Here is a 17,287-nt window from a genome sequence, read left to right as displayed (position 1 = left end):
CTGCTGAAATTATTTTCTCTTGTAGTCTTTCAGTTTGTCCATCATGACCCACTTTAAGGAAATAAGAATACCTACACATTAGTATTTCACAGAATCACAGAATCTTAGAAGTTGGAAGGGACCTCGAAAGATCATCTAGTCCAACCTCCCTGCCAGAGCAGGGTCACCTAGAGCACATCACTAGTATTTTGCATGGTTTTGCAAACTGCGTGTTACCTGTAATTGATATCACATTTATTTATTGTATTTGTAAATGTTATTTGTGATTCCTCAAATATTACGTTTTTAAAACAGTTTTGACCTTTTAATTAAACATGACTGCATACCCTTAACCTTACAGAGCTGAAAATTCATATATCTAAGATCACAGAAGCAGCAATAGTTCAGAACAGCAAATGAACCAGCCCCTTAGATACTGTATTGTAAATCAATTGGCAGCAGGTTACTAGTGAATGCATCCCTCAAAATCAAAAGGGAGACAAATGTATTTCTTCACTACATCAATACAAAATGAAAAGATTCTGTGCTGCAGAAGATGGGACAGACATGGTGTTGGACATTTCCACGAATTCATTATTCAACAAATGCTGACCTACAGGCTTGTCAGAACTGCCACAGTTTCTTCTGTGTTCTGTTTCACTCCTGTCATGAGTAGTTCAAAGCACTTTCATTTGCAAATTCTTACTCACTATGGATACTGTGAAGGGAGTGACTCAAGTATTCCATTCAATGCAAGCCAAACTGCACATATATGGAATTTTGATCTTCAGGTGCACAGTGGCATTCTGGCCCTCTCCTAGAATGTCCCAGTGATGCACAGCCCCATTTCAGAACTCAGAAAAAGTGAACTCAGAGTAGGTGAGTCTGGGACAGGCACTTACTTCAGTGGAAGGTCGATGGAAGCTGCTGCCATGCAGTGAACTGGTGCTATCCATATTGATTTGGTCCACATCTTTTAGTCCCTTCCAGTCTACTGCAATCACTTCGTTTCCTGTTGGAACACATCTAGTCAGGCTTATCAATATCACTACAATTTGCTCCAGCAATCTTAAGCCAAGTCAGTTCAGCATCCAGGAGAATCACTGAGTTTAAGGCCACAGTAGTTTTAAATCACACCTTTTGATTTTAGTCAGAACAATTGAACATCATCAACTATTGTATTTTACACAACTAACTCCATTTGAAGACCAGTCATTTGTATTTTTCTGAAGCATCATGTACATTTGGCTAAAGCACAGCCTGCCTGAAAAAAAAGCATCTTGTAATGATATATGACTGAAAAGGAACCAATCATTTTAATATCTCATTCCAATATTAAATGATCATAACTTAAAAAGGCATTTCTTCTTTATCATTTCAATTGGTCTGACATCAAGTTAGAGCTCCTAGTATCCTTGCTTTGCTGTTCTCAGCAAGATTAAAGACCTTTTTGATACCTGCTATACTAATTCAGGGAAGTTGCTTGTTTTTCTTCTTGACAAACTGAACAGATTTTAAGTTCAACAAGGCCAAGTGCAAGGTCCTACACCTGGGTCAGGAAAATCCCAAGCACAAATACAGATCCAGTGGAGAACAGACTGAAAACAGCCCAGAGGAGAAGGACTTGGGGGTGATGAGGGATGAGAAGCCCAACATGAGCAGGCAACGTGCACTTGCAGCCCAGAAAGCCAACAGTGTCCTGGGCTGCATCATAAGAAGCGTGGCCAGCAGGTCAAGGGAGGTGATTCTGCCCCTCTACTCAGCTCTTGTGAGACCTCACCTGAAGCACTGTATCCAGTTCTAACATAAGAAGGACATGGACCTGCTGCAGAGAGTCCAGAGTAGGGCTATGAAGATGATCAAAGGGCTGGACCAGTTCTGCTAGGAAGACAGGCTGAGAGAGTTGGGGTTGTTCAGCCTGGAGAAGAGAAGGCTCTGGAGAGACCTCACAGCAGCCTTCCAGTACCTGTGGGGGCTACAGGAAAGCTGGGGAGGGGCTTTTTAAAAGAGTTTGTAGGACAAGGGGTGGTGGATTAAAACTTGAAGAGTGGAAATTTAGGTTAGACATTAGGAGGAAATTCCTCACTACAAGACTGTTGCCCAGGGAAGTTGTGGCTGCCCCCTCCCTGGCAGTGTTCAAGGGCAGGTGGGATGGGGCTCTGAGCAACTTGGTCTAGTGGGAGGTGTCCCTGCCCATGCAGGGGGGTTGGATCTAGATGATTAAGGTCCCTTCCAACCCAAACCATTCTGATTCTTACTATAGAGCATTTTTCCAGCCCCCTTAATAAATCTGTCTCTCTTTCAAAAAGACATCTCAATTTTTTCAGTTTTTTGAAATGTGGACATAAAAGCACACACACTAATGCACAACTGCTCTACCCATTCTGCTAATAAAGTTAAAACCTACTTGCTGCTCCTCATCACATTAACCTTTTGTGCCATAACCTTGCAGTACATTCTCCCACTCAGCTGTTTGTTCCCTCTGCACTTCGCTCAGCTTTCTGGGATTGTCACTCATTTGAAAGCAGAGTCTGTGCCATTTGATTTTGGATGCCTTTTAATACAACTTATATGATCAAGTAAAATTAAATATTAATAACATAAAACAGAAATTATAAAATTGAATGAAGATTAAAAATAAGATTATTAAATAAGATTAAATGGTAATAAAAATGGTAATACTAAATGCAAAGTAGCAGACTTCAAAAAGTCAACCAAGTAACCAGGGCTGCTCTGTGTGATTGCTCTGTCCAGATAGCTATTTACTCTGCCTCCAGGCCTTGTGCCATTCTCAAACTCTGTTAAAAGTTATTTGCTTCCATGCCATGGAGGAGAAGTGTGTACTGTGTTTAAAACTGAGTCTTCTGGAACCTGGTAAGAAATATAGTTTCAAAATTTTTCATCTATTTTTGGGATCAATTCAAGCAATATCTAGCCTACCGGAAATATATGCCACTGAATGTCAATGGCTCCATTTTCATTAGCTTTTAGCTTTTATTTACTCTTGACCACAAGTTTCTTCTCCACATACACTCGCAAATCCCCTTGCTCATTCAAACAGCTCTGGCATGTTTACACTGATTCATCACTGCACTTCCCAGGTGGAAATCTTCGGGAAGGCAAGAGATGCTGTGCTCCACCCCACACAGGCCTGCAAGAGGCATGTAGGCACTTACTGGTGGGAAGCTTGAGGCATCCATCAGATAGAACTCACAAGGCAAAAAATTAATTTGGTCCCTTAAAAAGGCTAAACATGGTGATACAAAAACTAGCAGAAAGCAAATGCTATTTGAGTTGCTCTCCACCACACCTTCACACCTCATAATTCTCTGCTGTGCAAGAAGACCTCCCTGAAAGAATCAGGGTGTGTTTTCCCCTTTGCACTTGAACTGTGTGTCTGATCATCAGGATAATTGCAACCAAGTAAGAGCATCCCATATATGCACTGCAAATATCCCTCCTCCTGACCCCAGCCAAAGAGAGAGACCAACCTCAGGGACTTTGATTCTGTATTTAAATGCATACTTGAGCATAAATACCTGCTGAAGAGTTATAACATCACATGCTGTGGCTGAAAAGGAAGTCTCTAGGTTCTAAGTGGCATTCAGCCTGGGGCAATGTTACTTCCTCTTACTGAAAGTTATACAAAGAATAGTGGGGGTTTACTCTTCTGATAGAAATAGCAAGAGCAACATTAATGCAAAAACATGAAAGACCAAGTTCTGCTCAGATAGATGGAAGGAAAGAAACACGGAAAATCAGAAAGTGTGAATAGTGAAGTGGGAAAAGAGAACCTGAAAGTACATTACATTTTGTATTGTTTTTAACCAACATCTTGTCAACCTCTTTCTCCCTTCAGTTATTATGCTTTGTTTTTTTTCTTTTGCAATGGTACGTTTCTTTTACATTAAATTTCTCATATCCATCTTCCATTCTTCTTCTAATCATCATGACTATTTGTGCTGGTTTGGTTCTGGCATGGTTTTGGTAGGGGGGAAAGGGCCCCAAGGTGGCTCCTGTAAGAAGCTACTAAAAGCTCCCTGGGCTTAGGTGGCCAGGGCCGAGCCATGAGAGAGACAATAGATGCACCTCTGTGATTAACGTGAGAAAGAACTGATGTAACACTTGAGAGCCAGGAGCAAGGAGAAGAGCTGAGCTGGAGAGGTGAGTGGGGATCCCGAGGTTGGTGAGGAGGAAGGGGAAGAAGGTGCCCAAGCAGAAGTTTCCTGCAGCCCATGGAGAGATGGCAGCTGTCCCCCTGCACTCATGGAGGAACGTGGTGGGACATTCCCTGAAGGCGCCAGGAGGGGGGAACTTGGCCACTGGACTTGGATGTTGTGGCCAGAGGATTTGCTGCCTGTGGACTCTGATTGCCCAGCTGTGGAAGACCCCGGGGCCAGGGGAGGTGGCTGTTCCCAAAGCAGCCCCTGACTCTGTGGGAAGCCCAGGCTGGAGCAGCTCCAGACCTCGTGGGAAGGACTCCTGAAGGAGAGGTCGGTGGAGGACTCTCTGCCATGGGAGGGACCCCGTGGGGAAGCAGGGCAGGACTGTGAGGAATCCTTCTTCCTGAGGAGGAAGGAGCAGCAGGAACCACCAGCCTGTGAAGTGACTCTAAACCCCATCCCCTGTCCCCCTGTGCCGCTGGGGGGAAGGAGGGAGAGAAACCGGGAACAAAGGGATTTGGGCCCGGGAAGAAGGGAGGGGTGGGGTAACATCTGCAAGCCCTGCTCTGTGTGTGTCTGTGTCCTGGGTGTGTGTGGTGAGTGTGAGATTACATTATTATTTTTCCCCAAGTTGAGTCTGTTTTGCCTGTGACCTTAACTGGTGAGTGAAACCCTCCTTATCCTTTATCTTGACCCACAAACTTCTGGTCGGCCTTTGTCCATCCCACAGTGTGTGTGCATGGCGGGAGAGCAAGCGGCCAGGGGCTGGTCCTGTCTTCTCAGTTAGGCCAAACCAATCACCTCTCACAGAACAGGATTTGCTCCTCTCCATATAGAGCTGATGAGCTGTTTAAAACACGAGTGGGTCATCAAGCTAACTTCAAAGTGGGATTTTTATTCACTGAATTTCTCACTTAAATGTTCTGAAATGTGATGATGAAAGTTAAAAGACAATTGGGTTTCTGATCTTCTTGTCATTGTTTCTGTATGATGTGTACAGAAAGGATATAGAAGGCTTTTGTTTTCATTGCACTTCTAAAAGATTTCTTTATTAAAAAAAAAAAAACACACAAAACAAACAAACAAACAAAAACAAACAAAACCAAACAAACTGTTATTTGTTTGGGGGCTTTTAAACATCATAAATTCCATCCTTGCTCTGGAAGACTCAGTAGATGGCTGAAGAATAAGTAGGAAGCTAATTACACGAAGCACTGAGATAAAACCAAAGCAGCTGAAATACATAAATACATTAAGCCACACCATTTGCAGATTATGGTTGCTTTGTATTTTTAAGACAAATTTGATTTTTAAAAAACTCTGAAAGACACTAATCAGAAAAATTTGTTTCATCACAACTGAGATAATGTTCCAAGTCAAGTACTCCAAGCATTTCAGGGAAAAATACCATCTTCCTTTCTGTTATGGTACTGTCAATGTATAAATCAAGATTAATTTTTAAGTCAGGCCTTTCCAAAGATGAAAAACATTTAAAGAAGAAAAAAAGATGGGGGAAAGAGATTACTCTTTTCCACACTTTTTGGTTTTAAGCATCATAACCTTTGACTCTAAGAAATTAGAAAATGTGCATTCCTAAGCAATATAAAATTACGACCGTTTTGATTAACGCACAGGAAAAATTGAAGAAGCCCTTTGGATGACTATATCCCACCTTGCTGGTCTATTACTACTACTTTTTTTTTGGCCACATTTATCATGTAGAGACAGAATATCCTGGACATACTTTCAGTTTCTTTGCATTTCTGTGATGATAAAAATTTGGCTTGTTTTGAGTTACTTGTTACTTAATCTTAACAAGTCCATTCTCCTTGGGTTTCCTCTTGACATTTTCTCAATTCCTATTACTACTGTGCATTAATTAATACTGTATTTGGTACCTGCACCTGCATTTTGGTCAGTTAACAAGGTACACGTTTGAATCAGGCATCTGCATCTATGCAGAAACCTTTAATAATTTATTTTGTTGTAACTTCTGTGCTGGATGATAAAAATCTTGTCTGTTTTTTCTACGTTGTTCCACACAAAGTAGACTACTACAGTTTTAGAGTTTTAAATTCTATTTTTTTATGTCCTGGCATGATGCTGGTGAATATGTACACCATATACCAAACATGTATTTGTGTCAATTGCTTAGTGATGTGTCAAGCCAATTAACATAAGAAGAAACATATGAATTAAACAGCGAATTTCCAGCACCTCTATTATCCACTTTTGGCAAACTTTCTTCTGTTTCTCAAGTTTTACTTTCCAGCAGAGAGCTGAAACATCATTCGATATTGTAGCCGAGGTTAATATCCATAAAAACTAATATTTAGAGTAAATGGTTCAATTATTCTATTTGATTCCCTTCTTTTCCCTGAACAACTAAGAAAACAACCAATATAATTGCAGTAATTATGATCAGTCTTTAAATTGTTCTTTCCCTGATACCAATTTTCACAATACTCATGGGAATGCAGAATCTTTTCAACATAACATCATCATGTCCTGTCAAATCTGGTTGAAATAAAAGAGGTTGAAGCCATTGGGAAGGAATAATAGATGGATAGGTAGCACAATCATATAAACTTTTTCCTTCCCTGTATGCTTTACAGAGAGCCATTAAAAGCTAGCCAAAAGGTCAACACCAAGGAAAGGAATAAACATCTGTCAGGTGAACTATCCCTGAGGTGAACCTCAGATGAAAGCATTCAAATTTTCTTAGGTGAACCTGAGAAATCAACCTGAGCTACTCCCATAACTGTGTAAGTATTCTAGGTTGTACTGCATGAGGAAATACGGACATTAGTTTGTTGCTGTTGGCACCAACCAACAGACTCACTTGTGGAAGATGAATAGAAAAAAGACTGTTTTCATGGATGAGACAAGGCTGAACTTTTTAGCACTCATTGAGGCAGAGAAATGTATTGGTCTCCACAAAACCCGTCTTTAAAATTTTTTATCAAAAATGAAAACACACCTCTGAGACATCTGTAAAATTAGGAATCAGATGGGCAGTTCTCAGGATCTTTGCTTTGGATTTGGGTAATCTAAATTCCTTCCCAGACCATTCTGTCCCTTTCTGCAGGTAGATCTCTTTTTAGAGCTGTTTAGGAAATAGAATCAATGAGCAAAGCTCCAGCACCAACATTTTTCTTGATTGAAAACACTTTCAAACCAATACTAAACGCTAATGTGTACCATGTCCTCCCAAATAAAAGGAGACTTAACAGAAAGCCCAATGTTAGATACAAGCAGTTCTGTTCTGAGAAACAGTCGTCATTTAAGCTGAAGAGGTACTGCAAAACAAAACACATCCAATTAGCACAATTTTTAAAAAAACCCTCAAAGCCCTGTCTCATTTGCAGGACAAGTAACAACCAGCATTAACAGCTTTAATGGGTTTATCCTCACTCTTCACTGCTTCTCTAAAGTGCAGAGAACGTGTCCCCAGGGGCCTCATTTAGCACAGTAAGTATGAAAAAGTCCGTAAGAACCAAGATAGCAGCCCTTTTTTGCTGGCCTATAGCCAGCACTACAGAAGTACTATGCAGCACGCAGTTTCATATGTTGCTCTCCGTGTGTATTTAAATTTTAATCTCTGTGGCCAGCATGTCACATGGGCACTGTCCTAGAGCACAAGAACATTACTAGTTATGAGATCTATGTCCAATAGTTTAATCTTTACCATTGGAGAAGAACCATCCCAAATACTCCTCAGGAGTCAACCAGCAGATCACAATGAAGCTTTCTTCCTGAACTCCCTTCCCTGCACCCTGGTGCAGTGACAGAAAGGTGTCACTAACCACTGTTGCCTCCAGAACTACTGCCACTGCATCTGCTGCTCTCACCTTCATCCCCAAGTGCAGCTGGAATGTAACCCTGCACAAAACAGGAGCCCAAGGGCTCTGAGGGCCCCTTCTGTTCCCCATGACCACCTGCTGATCATGCTTCAATCACCTCCTGCTGTCCTCAGGTTCTGCAACACACCTGAGAGGAACAACACAGAGCCTTCCTGATACCTTCTTCACCTTTTTCTTCCTTCTCCCTGATGTTACTATACATATGAAAACACATACTGACGATCCCTCACCCTTCCTTTCCCCCAGTCTCCTTCCCATTCACACCATAGCCCTCCCAGTCTCTCTCTTCCTCCTCAGCACCTCCACTCATCTGTTTTCCTGCCCCTGTCTGTCCCCAGACCAGTCCTGTTCTATGCCCTGTCCTGTGCAGCCTAGGCCTCTTACCCTCTTCCAGCCTACCCCCCCTACTCCTGGACCCTCTCCCAAGAATTATCAGAGCCAAACACCCAGAAAAGATCCCAGATGCTCATCCCCATTCCCCTCCCTGTGTGGAGATGCTGGGACAGATGGAAGAATGGGGGTTCCTGACCCCAGAGCCTTCTCAGTCCCTCTCTGTGGAGTGGGCAGCACCACTGCCAAGGTGATATCAACAGGCCAAGGTGGGACTCCACTGCTAACAAGCCTACTAACATTCCTCCAAGCCTACTAACCATCCTCAGCCAGTAGGATGGGTCAGAAAAAGAACAAGAGCCTGCTCAAAACACCAGCATATGGGCTCCTCACCTGCCCCCCACTCAGCTGTGAGGTATCTCTCTGGCAGTCCCAGATTATACAGCCAGGTAGCTACATACTTCACCACCACAGCCATCAGGCACTCAGCCACAGTTCCTGTCAAGCATCTGGTTTTGAAACAGCAGCAATGGTTAGAGCTAGCCAGGAGACACTGAGACCACTGCCTCCCCCTCACCACCCTCCTCAAAAACCAAAGTGTGGGAGCCTCCAGAGGCAATGATGCCTCCAAGCCATAGTAGGTTTTCTTCCTGGCAACACAAGTCACTCCTTGGAAGACAATGGGTAAAGGGCTCTTAGTGAGGGGTTCTTCATTCTCCCCAAGTCCCTCCAGATGCTGGGTGTAGAGGTGACACTGTCTCACCCCTCTTCCCGTTGCCTCTGCTCATTGTTCTCCCCTGATATTTGCCCTGAAGAAGCTGGTATTTCCCATCAGCCCAATCCTGCAGGGCTGTAAAGGACATCTGATAGCAAGTCCCCAACCAGACAAGGCAGGCAGGACATGGCATGGAGAGTTGCAGAGTCCTTTATCATTCAACATCAAGAATCTTATTCTACATCCACAGCTCCTTGATGGGCATTCAGGTCTTACCATGCTGAGCCTGGCATGCTTTTGAATTGACTGCTCTCTGGTTCAGAAAAGGATCTTTATGGCTCCAAACAGTGAAGGATGGAAGTGGTCACAACATAAGTAGATACAAACCCCACCTGAGGGAACTCCACACAGGAAGGAAGAGGGCTGCTTACAGGTAAAAATTGTGATGTTGTTACCTGGTGACCCAAACCCTCTCCATTGAAAGGACAGATATGGAGACCATATCTGTGGGCCCAACACAGAATCATTGAATTCTGTGTTGGAAAAAAACTTTAAGATTATCAAGTCCAACCATTCATCTAACTCTACTGAGTCTGATGCTAAACCATGCCTCTAAGCACATCTACACGTCTTTTAAACACCTCTAGGAATGGTGATTCAACCACCTCCCTGGGCAGCCTGTTCCAGTGTTTGATAACCCCTTCAGTGAAGAATTTTCTTCTAATATACAACCTAAAACACACCTGGCACAACTTGAGGCCATTTCCTCTAGTTCTATCACTTGTTACTAGGGAGAAGACACTGACCCCCACCTTGCTACCACCTCCTTTCAGGTAGTTGTAGAGAGGGATGTTTCCCCTCAGCCTCCTTTTCTCTAGGCTAAACAATCCCAGTTCTCTCAGACACTCCTCATGAAGCTTGTTCTCCAGACCCTTCACTGGCTTTGGTGCCCATGTTTGGACATGCTCCAGCCCCTCAATGTCCTTCTTGTACTGGGGGTTCCAAAACTGAACAAAGTATTCAAGGTGTGGCCTCACCAGTGCTGAGTACAGGGGGACAATCCCTTCCCTAGTCCTGCTGGCCACACTATTTCTGATACAAGCCAGGATGCTGTTGGCCTTCTTTGCTACCTGGGCACACTGCTGGCTCATATTCAGCCAGCTATTGATCAACATCCCCATGTCTTCTTCCTCTGGGCAGCTTTCCAGCCACTCTGCCCCAAGCCTGTATTGTTGTTGTAACACAAGTGCAGGACCCAACACTCGGCCTTATTGAATGTCATACAATTGGCCTCAGCCCATCAATCCAGCTTGTACAGGTCTCTCTGCAGAGCCTTCCTACCCACAAGGAGATCAACATTCCCACCTTGGTGATGCCTGCAGACTTATTGAGGGTGCACTTGGTCCCCTCGTCCAGATCATTGACAAAGATATTAAGCAGAATTGGCTCCCAGCCCTGAGGAACACCACTTGTGACCCACCACCAACTGGGTTTAACTCCATTCACCACAACTCCATCCAGCAAGTGTTTTACCCAGTGAAGTCCCATGCAGCCATTTTCTCAAAGAGAATGCTGTGGGAAATGGTGTCAAAGTCATTACTGCTGGTAAATGATGGAAAGTGGCTTGGTGAGCACTTTTGCCAGCTCTCTCAGTACCCCTGGATGGATGCCATTTGGCTTCAGAGACTTGTGTATGTCTAACGGGTGTAGCAAGTCACTAACCATCTCCTCTTGGATTCATTTTGTTCCCTGTCCCTGTCTTCCAGCTCAGGGGGCTGGGTACCTGGAGAACATCTGGTCCTACTACTAAAGACTAAGGCAAAGAAGGCATTAAGTACCTCAGCCTTTTCCTAATCCTTGATCACTGTGCTTCCTCCCACATTCAATAAAGGATGGTCATTCTCCTTAGTCCTCCTTTTGTTGCCAATACATGTATAGAAACTTTTTTTTTCCCTCTTAAAGCAGTAGACAGACTAAGTTCTAGTTGGGCTTTGGCTCCTCTAATTTTTACCTGCAGAGCCTCATGACATCTTTGTAGTCCCCTGAGTTGTCTGCCCTTTCTTCCAAAGGCCATAAACTCTCCTTCTTTTTCTGAGTTGCAACCAGATCTCTCTGCTCAGTCAGGCCAGTCTTCTTCCCTGCCAGCTCATCTTTTGGCACAGAGGTATGACCTGTTTCTACACCTTTAAGTATTCCTTCTTGAAGAATATCCAGCCTTTCTGGACTCCGATGCCCTTCAAGACTGCCTCCCAAGGGATTCTGCTAAACAGTCTCCAAAACAGGCCAAAGTCTGCACCCCAAAAGTCCAGGGCAGTAGTTTGCTGACGCCCCTCCTTACTTCTCCAAGAATAGAGAACTCTATAATTTCATTATCACTGTGCCCAAGGTGGCCTCCAACCATAATGTCTTCCACAAGTCCTCCTTGTTGACAAACAGCAGGTCCAGCAAGGTGCCTCAGTTCCTGAGACAGGGATGGTGCCTCTGTATTTAGCAATCTTTAAATCTATTCATCTGTTCACTTTTTAAACCAAAGAAAACTTTTAGTACCCATAGCATCCTAAGTCAAGGAGTTCCACAATTTAACTGAGCATTATATGAAGAAGTGCTGGCTTTTGCTTGTTTGAAACTTATCACTTGCTAGTTTCATTTGACATCTAGATTGTTTTGAAATAGATAATGAAATATTTTTTCCTCTTCATTTTCTCCATGCTGCTCATATCACAAAAAAAAATAATTAATTACTATAGATACCCATTGTAACTTTCCTGAATCACCTCTGTTCTGTACTTCAGAAATCCCTATCCATTTAAATGGCTCCTCCACATACAGGCCACACCATATCTTTTATTGTCTTTGCTGCCCTGTTCTGAATCTTTTTCAGTTTGATATTTGTATATAAATAATTATTATCTTTCTATATTATTTTTAATATATTTCTCTCCTGGTCTGCAACAAAAGAAGCGTGGTCAGCAGGTTAAGGGAGATGGTTCTCCCCCTTTAATCTGCTCTTGTGAGACCCCACTTGGAGTGCTGTGTCCAGTTCTGGAGCCACCAACATAATAAGGACACAGACCTGCTGGAGCAAGTCCAGAGCAGGGCCACAAAGATGATCAGAGGCTTGGAGCACCTCTCCTATGAAGACAGGCTGAGAGAGTTGGGGTTGTTCACCCTAGAGAGGAGAAGGCTCTGGGGAGACTTCATAGAAGCCTTCCAGTACCTAAGGAGGCTACAGGAAAGCTGGGGAGGGACTTCCCCATCCCTGGAAGTGTTCAAGGGCAGGTTGGATGGGACTTTGAGCAACCTGGTCTAGTGGGAGGTGTCACTGCCCATGCAAAGGCACTGGAACAAGATGATCTTCAAAGTCCCTTCCAACCCAAACCATTCTATGAATCTATGAATCAAGGACAATATATTATATTCAAAGGAAGAGTGCAATATAGATTTATGCATAGTATAATACTGTTTATCATTTTATTCTCTATTCTTTTCCTAATTACTAACATTTGATTGGCATTTTTACTAGCACTGGGAATTAAGCTACTCATTATAACACCAAGATCTCATTCTTGCATGGAAACAGTAAAGTCAGAAGCTTTATCATTGCAAATTTAACACTAGAATCGCTTTGCCTGTGTGTATCATTTTATATTTATCTATATCAAATTTCACCTTCTATATAATTTTAACACCTAGTCATCCAATATTGTGAAACCCTTTTGCAAATCTCTGCATATGGTTTTCTGTTTACTTTTCCAAATGATTACTGTCATCATCATACTTCGCTCCTTCATTATTAACCCCACTTTTTCATATCATTCATGGATAGTCACAAATCTGAAAAAATATCCTTGTGAAAACTGGCCACTTTGTGCTAATCCTTCTTTCCTATCTTTACCCAGCTACTTAATAATTTCAGGAACTTTGATTCAACAGCAGGTTCATGTCTCTAACAACCTGGGGTGAGTGACCTTTACAAACGTGCTGTGCAAATCCAAGTAGACTATAACCATTGGATCTCCTCTGTCAATTTGCTTGTTGACCCCTTCCAAGACTTAGAAGGCATGATATGCCTCAGCAACAGGTGTGTTAACGTGTCCTCAGTATAGCTTATTTGTCCATGCGTGCACTAATCCTGTTCTTTAGAGTAACGATTATTAGCATGCCTACTCAGTGTGTCTTGTTTGCTAGCCTATAGTTTCAAAATAGCCTATAGATCTCAAAATCACTTTAAAAACTGACATCACATTAGCTACCTTCCAATCTCCTTGTACCAAAGTAATTGGAAGGCATTACAAAACATAATCAGTAGTTCTGCTGTGTCAGCCTCAAATTCCTCCAGAAACCTTGCCAATGCAGGGGGGCTTGATCTAGATGATCTTTAAGGTCCCTTCCACCCCTAGCCATGCTATGATGATTCTGTGAGTACCATCTGATGGCTTACTACTCCTTTGTCTACCTGCTCTACAAACTCATTTACTGAGGCTTTGATTTGAAGCTGATCTTCTGATGAAACCCCAACAAGGAAAAGATTCACAGAATAAACTTCAACAACTGCCTCCACAATAAACAGATACAAAACTGTTATTTGTTGGTTTGGTTTTTTTTTTGAAGTTGGGGCTGGGGAGGTGGGGTGGTGTTCTGCTATGGTCTTAGTCTCTCTGAGTCACCTGAAACCTCTTTAGTAGTAGCATCACGCACTAAGTCCTCCTAACCACTGCACAAGGCAAGTTACTTGTCTTTTACAGGCTCTTTGAATGGCTCCTGACATAAAGATTCAGCTTGCCAGCCTACACATCGGGGTAACTGAAGTCCCTGTTACTACCAAGTTTCCTGCCTTCGCAGCCTCTTTGATCTTCCTGTGGCTGTACAGCTTCCCGGCACCATCCTGGCCAGTGACTGTAAATTATTAGTAGTATAATCCCCAAAACTACTTTTCCCATGTGGAACATCAATCCACATGCTAGCCCTGCAGATCACCAAACCATTTTCTCCAATTTAGCTAAGAAATTTTGCACTGAAACTTTCCCCATAAGATGTGTCTGATCAACAGCTGCCGATACAATCACATCTTCCCAGGATACAGAAACTATGTTTCCTTTAGAAGTCCAGTAGAATCCCAGACTTCAAAGCTTGTGGGTTAAACTCACAGAAAAAACAACCAGATAATCTAATCTGACCTCCTTAAAATAAGAGAAGGTAAACATATTCACTTCATTAATCATACTTTCTGTTGCTGTGTTTGAACTAGAGCTTTTTTTTTGTTTTAATTCTTAATTTTATGTGTTCAAGTGACAGAGGATTCAGTACCACTCTTAGTAAACTATTCCAACAGTTAAGTATTTTTACTAATTGATTTCTTGCCTTATTTCCAATCTGAATGCATCTGCAATCCTTCCATTGCTTAACTGTTTTCTACTAGGTTGAAGAGTCAAATAGTTTTGATGGTTTTTTTCTTCACTCAAACACTTAGAGACTGTCATTGAGTCATTTTTTAAAGTTTTTATTCATGGTTCCATGTTTATTTTCTGGTCATTCTCCAGTTTTGCAGTACTTGTCAAAGTGGTAACAACAGAATAAGACAAAGTAAATGAAAAATAATGTTTTTCACAAGTGCCAAGTACAGACAGAATAGAACCTTCTCTCCTATTCAATATTCAGCTCTTAAAGGATAAAAGAACTACATTAGCTTCTTCAGCTGCAGCATCACAATAGTAGCTGTTGATCTACTGATTGTCTGACAAATATTTATAATCTTTTCCTGTTTGACAGCTTTCTAACATAGAGCTCTGGCCCTGTAAATACTTTTCACACACTGTCATTAGAGGTATCAACTCATATTTTGTTACATTGAAACACACTGTCAAGATTCAGAACTCCAAATCACAGAATCACTTAGGCTGGAAAAGCCCTTCAAGATCATCAAGTCCAACCATTAACTCTACTCTACGAAGCCCAGCACTAAGCCATGTCCCCAAGCACCACATCTAGATGACACATCCAGGGATGGTGACTCAACCACCTCCCTGGGCAGCATGTTCCAATGTCTGACAACCCTTTTGGTGAAAAAGTTCTTCCTAATGTTGTCCCAGTTTAAGCTTCATCCTGGCTCAAACCAGGACAAATGTCTAGCCTAAACCTCCCCCAAGGGCAGCTTGAGGCCATTCCCTCTTGGTCCATCACCAGTTACTTGTGAGAAGAGACCAGTGCCTACCTCTTTACAATGCCAAACTGTTCCGTATCATTGATTTATCCTTTTCATTTGTATTTTCATTTTTATCATTTCTTGCAGTCTTTGTAAATTCTACCAAGTTTACCAGTATTTTAGATTTCCCTCAAGATTTTGAGCAATATGTTAAAATCACATGGTTCTGACAACTGGTACTGAGAAATGCAGGATCACATTAGAAACACGAGCTTTTCAACAATGACTCTTTCTTTGTTACTATTTTGCTATCTATTGAATTCTGGTGCACTTAAAATGTATGATATTTATATACTATTAGTCAAGGAATCATGTGACCTTAAGTTTGTTGCTAACTGATTAGTGTTTTTATCTTTTACCAATCGGGCATTTTAGATCTATTACCATGATTGTAGATAATGGCACTTAATCATAGAACTTGGCTGCAGGGACTCTCATAGAAGTAATTAAATTAAGTTATCATGGGAAGATAGATGGTTTGGGTCAGAAGGGATCTTTAAGGGTCATCTAGACAACCCCTCCAGCCCTCCTGGCAAAGTAGCTTGACAAGATACATTTTTTGCCAGTCTGAATGGCATACTGTCCTAATATTTTATTGGGAATTACATCAGATAGACAAAATTCACTACCTAGGTCATCTCATAGAACTTTTAAAGCTGTAATAAACCTGAAGCTTTCAGCTCTGTATCTTCCTCACAGGCCACAGGCTGCAGGAAGTGTCCGAGCCTTTCACTGGCAGCAAGTGGCAGTTTTGACAACTGCTGTGTGTGCTGCGAGCAGGTGGATGATCTCCTCTGCTGAGTGGCAGAGTTGCAAGGAGAAGTTGAAAGGGTAAGGAGCATCAGGGAAGCTGAAAAGGAGATAGACTGGTGGAGCCAGGCTCTGCCCTCTTTGAAGCAGAAATGGAAGCACCATTCAGGAAGCATCAGGGAGCATCAGGAAGTACACAGGATCAGGAAGCCCCTGTATCCTGCCCCTGCCAGACCAGGGGCAGTAGCCTGCATGAGAAGAGTGAACGGAAGCAAGTTCATGGTCGTGGCAACAAACTCCTTCCTTGCCCACCTCACCCCCCCCAGGTGCCACTGAAAAATAGATACGAGGCTCTGGTTGAGAAAGACCAGCCAAATGAGGATGTGGATGTTGGGCAGCCTACACCAGAGGTATGTCCACAGTCGAAAAGACCTACCACCCACATTACAACATCTGCAAGGAAGGAAAGAGGGGTTATAGTTGTTCATTACTCCATTCTGAGGGGAATGGAGGGTCCAATATGCTGAGTAGACCCTCCTAACAGAGAAGTCTGCTGTCTCCCTGGAGCCCATGTTAAGGATGTCACTAGGAATCCTCCTAGTTTAATACAGTTCACAGGCTATTACCCACTGTTGATCTTCCATGCAGGTAGAGAGCAAGCTGAAACTCATAGTCTAAAAACATTCAAAAGAGACTTTAAAGCACTGGGATGGATGGCAAGGGATTCTAGGGCACAGGTTTGATTTTCCTCTCTTCTTCCAGATGCAGGCAATGACACTGGAATGAACAGACGAATACAGTCGGTTAATACATGGCTCTGTAGCTGGTGTCACCACAACAGTTTTGGCCTTTTTGACAACAGGATGGCCTATACAGCACCAGGCTTGCTGGCACCTCATGGAAAACATCTTTCTCAAATTGGGAAGAGAGTCTTTGTGCAAGAGACTGGAGGGCTGATTGGCAGGGCTTTAAACTAGGTTTGAGGGGGGAGGGGGATGTAACTGGACATGCTAGTGAGGCCTCTGGGTGTAGCAGCCCAGCACTGGGCTAGCATTTATGAGAATCAGAAGGCCTATCACCTCTCAAGAGTGAAAAGTAAGTGCTCAGCTCCCTCTCTGAAATGCTTATTCACCAAGGAATGCAGTATGGGGAATAAGCAGGAAGAGCTGGAGATCTGCAATAGGTCACAGGGCTATGATATCATTGCAATTACTGAGACATGGTGGGACAGCTCCCACGGCTGGAATGTTGTCATGGGTGGCTATGTATTCTTCAGGAAAGACAG

The 17,287-nt window shown here is 42.7% G+C and overlaps 1 protein-coding gene across 2 annotated transcripts in view; it reads right to left on the bottom strand.

The window, feature by feature from the left end:
- FAM131B (family with sequence similarity 131 member B) overlaps positions 1–17,287 on the bottom strand; it is a 46,636-nt gene that overhangs the window by 22,917 nt on the left and 6,432 nt on the right. For both annotated transcript variants that reach the window (XR_007891892.1, XM_051643591.1), the window contains exon 2: positions 882–991. Coding sequence is in view for 1 of the 2 variants with exons in the window: in XM_051643591.1 (XP_051499551.1) it covers positions 882–991 (110 nt within the window). In the remaining variant the exon portion in view is untranslated. The remainder of the gene's footprint in view (positions 1–881; positions 992–17,287) is intronic.

The sequence above is a fragment of the Apus apus genome, chromosome 1, assembly GCF_020740795.1.
Source record: "Apus apus isolate bApuApu2 chromosome 1, bApuApu2.pri.cur, whole genome shotgun sequence".
NCBI lineage: Eukaryota > Metazoa > Chordata > Aves > Apodiformes > Apodidae > Apus > Apus apus.
Note: the sequence above shows the minus strand (reverse complement) of the source record. Positions and strands in the feature narration are given on the sequence as shown.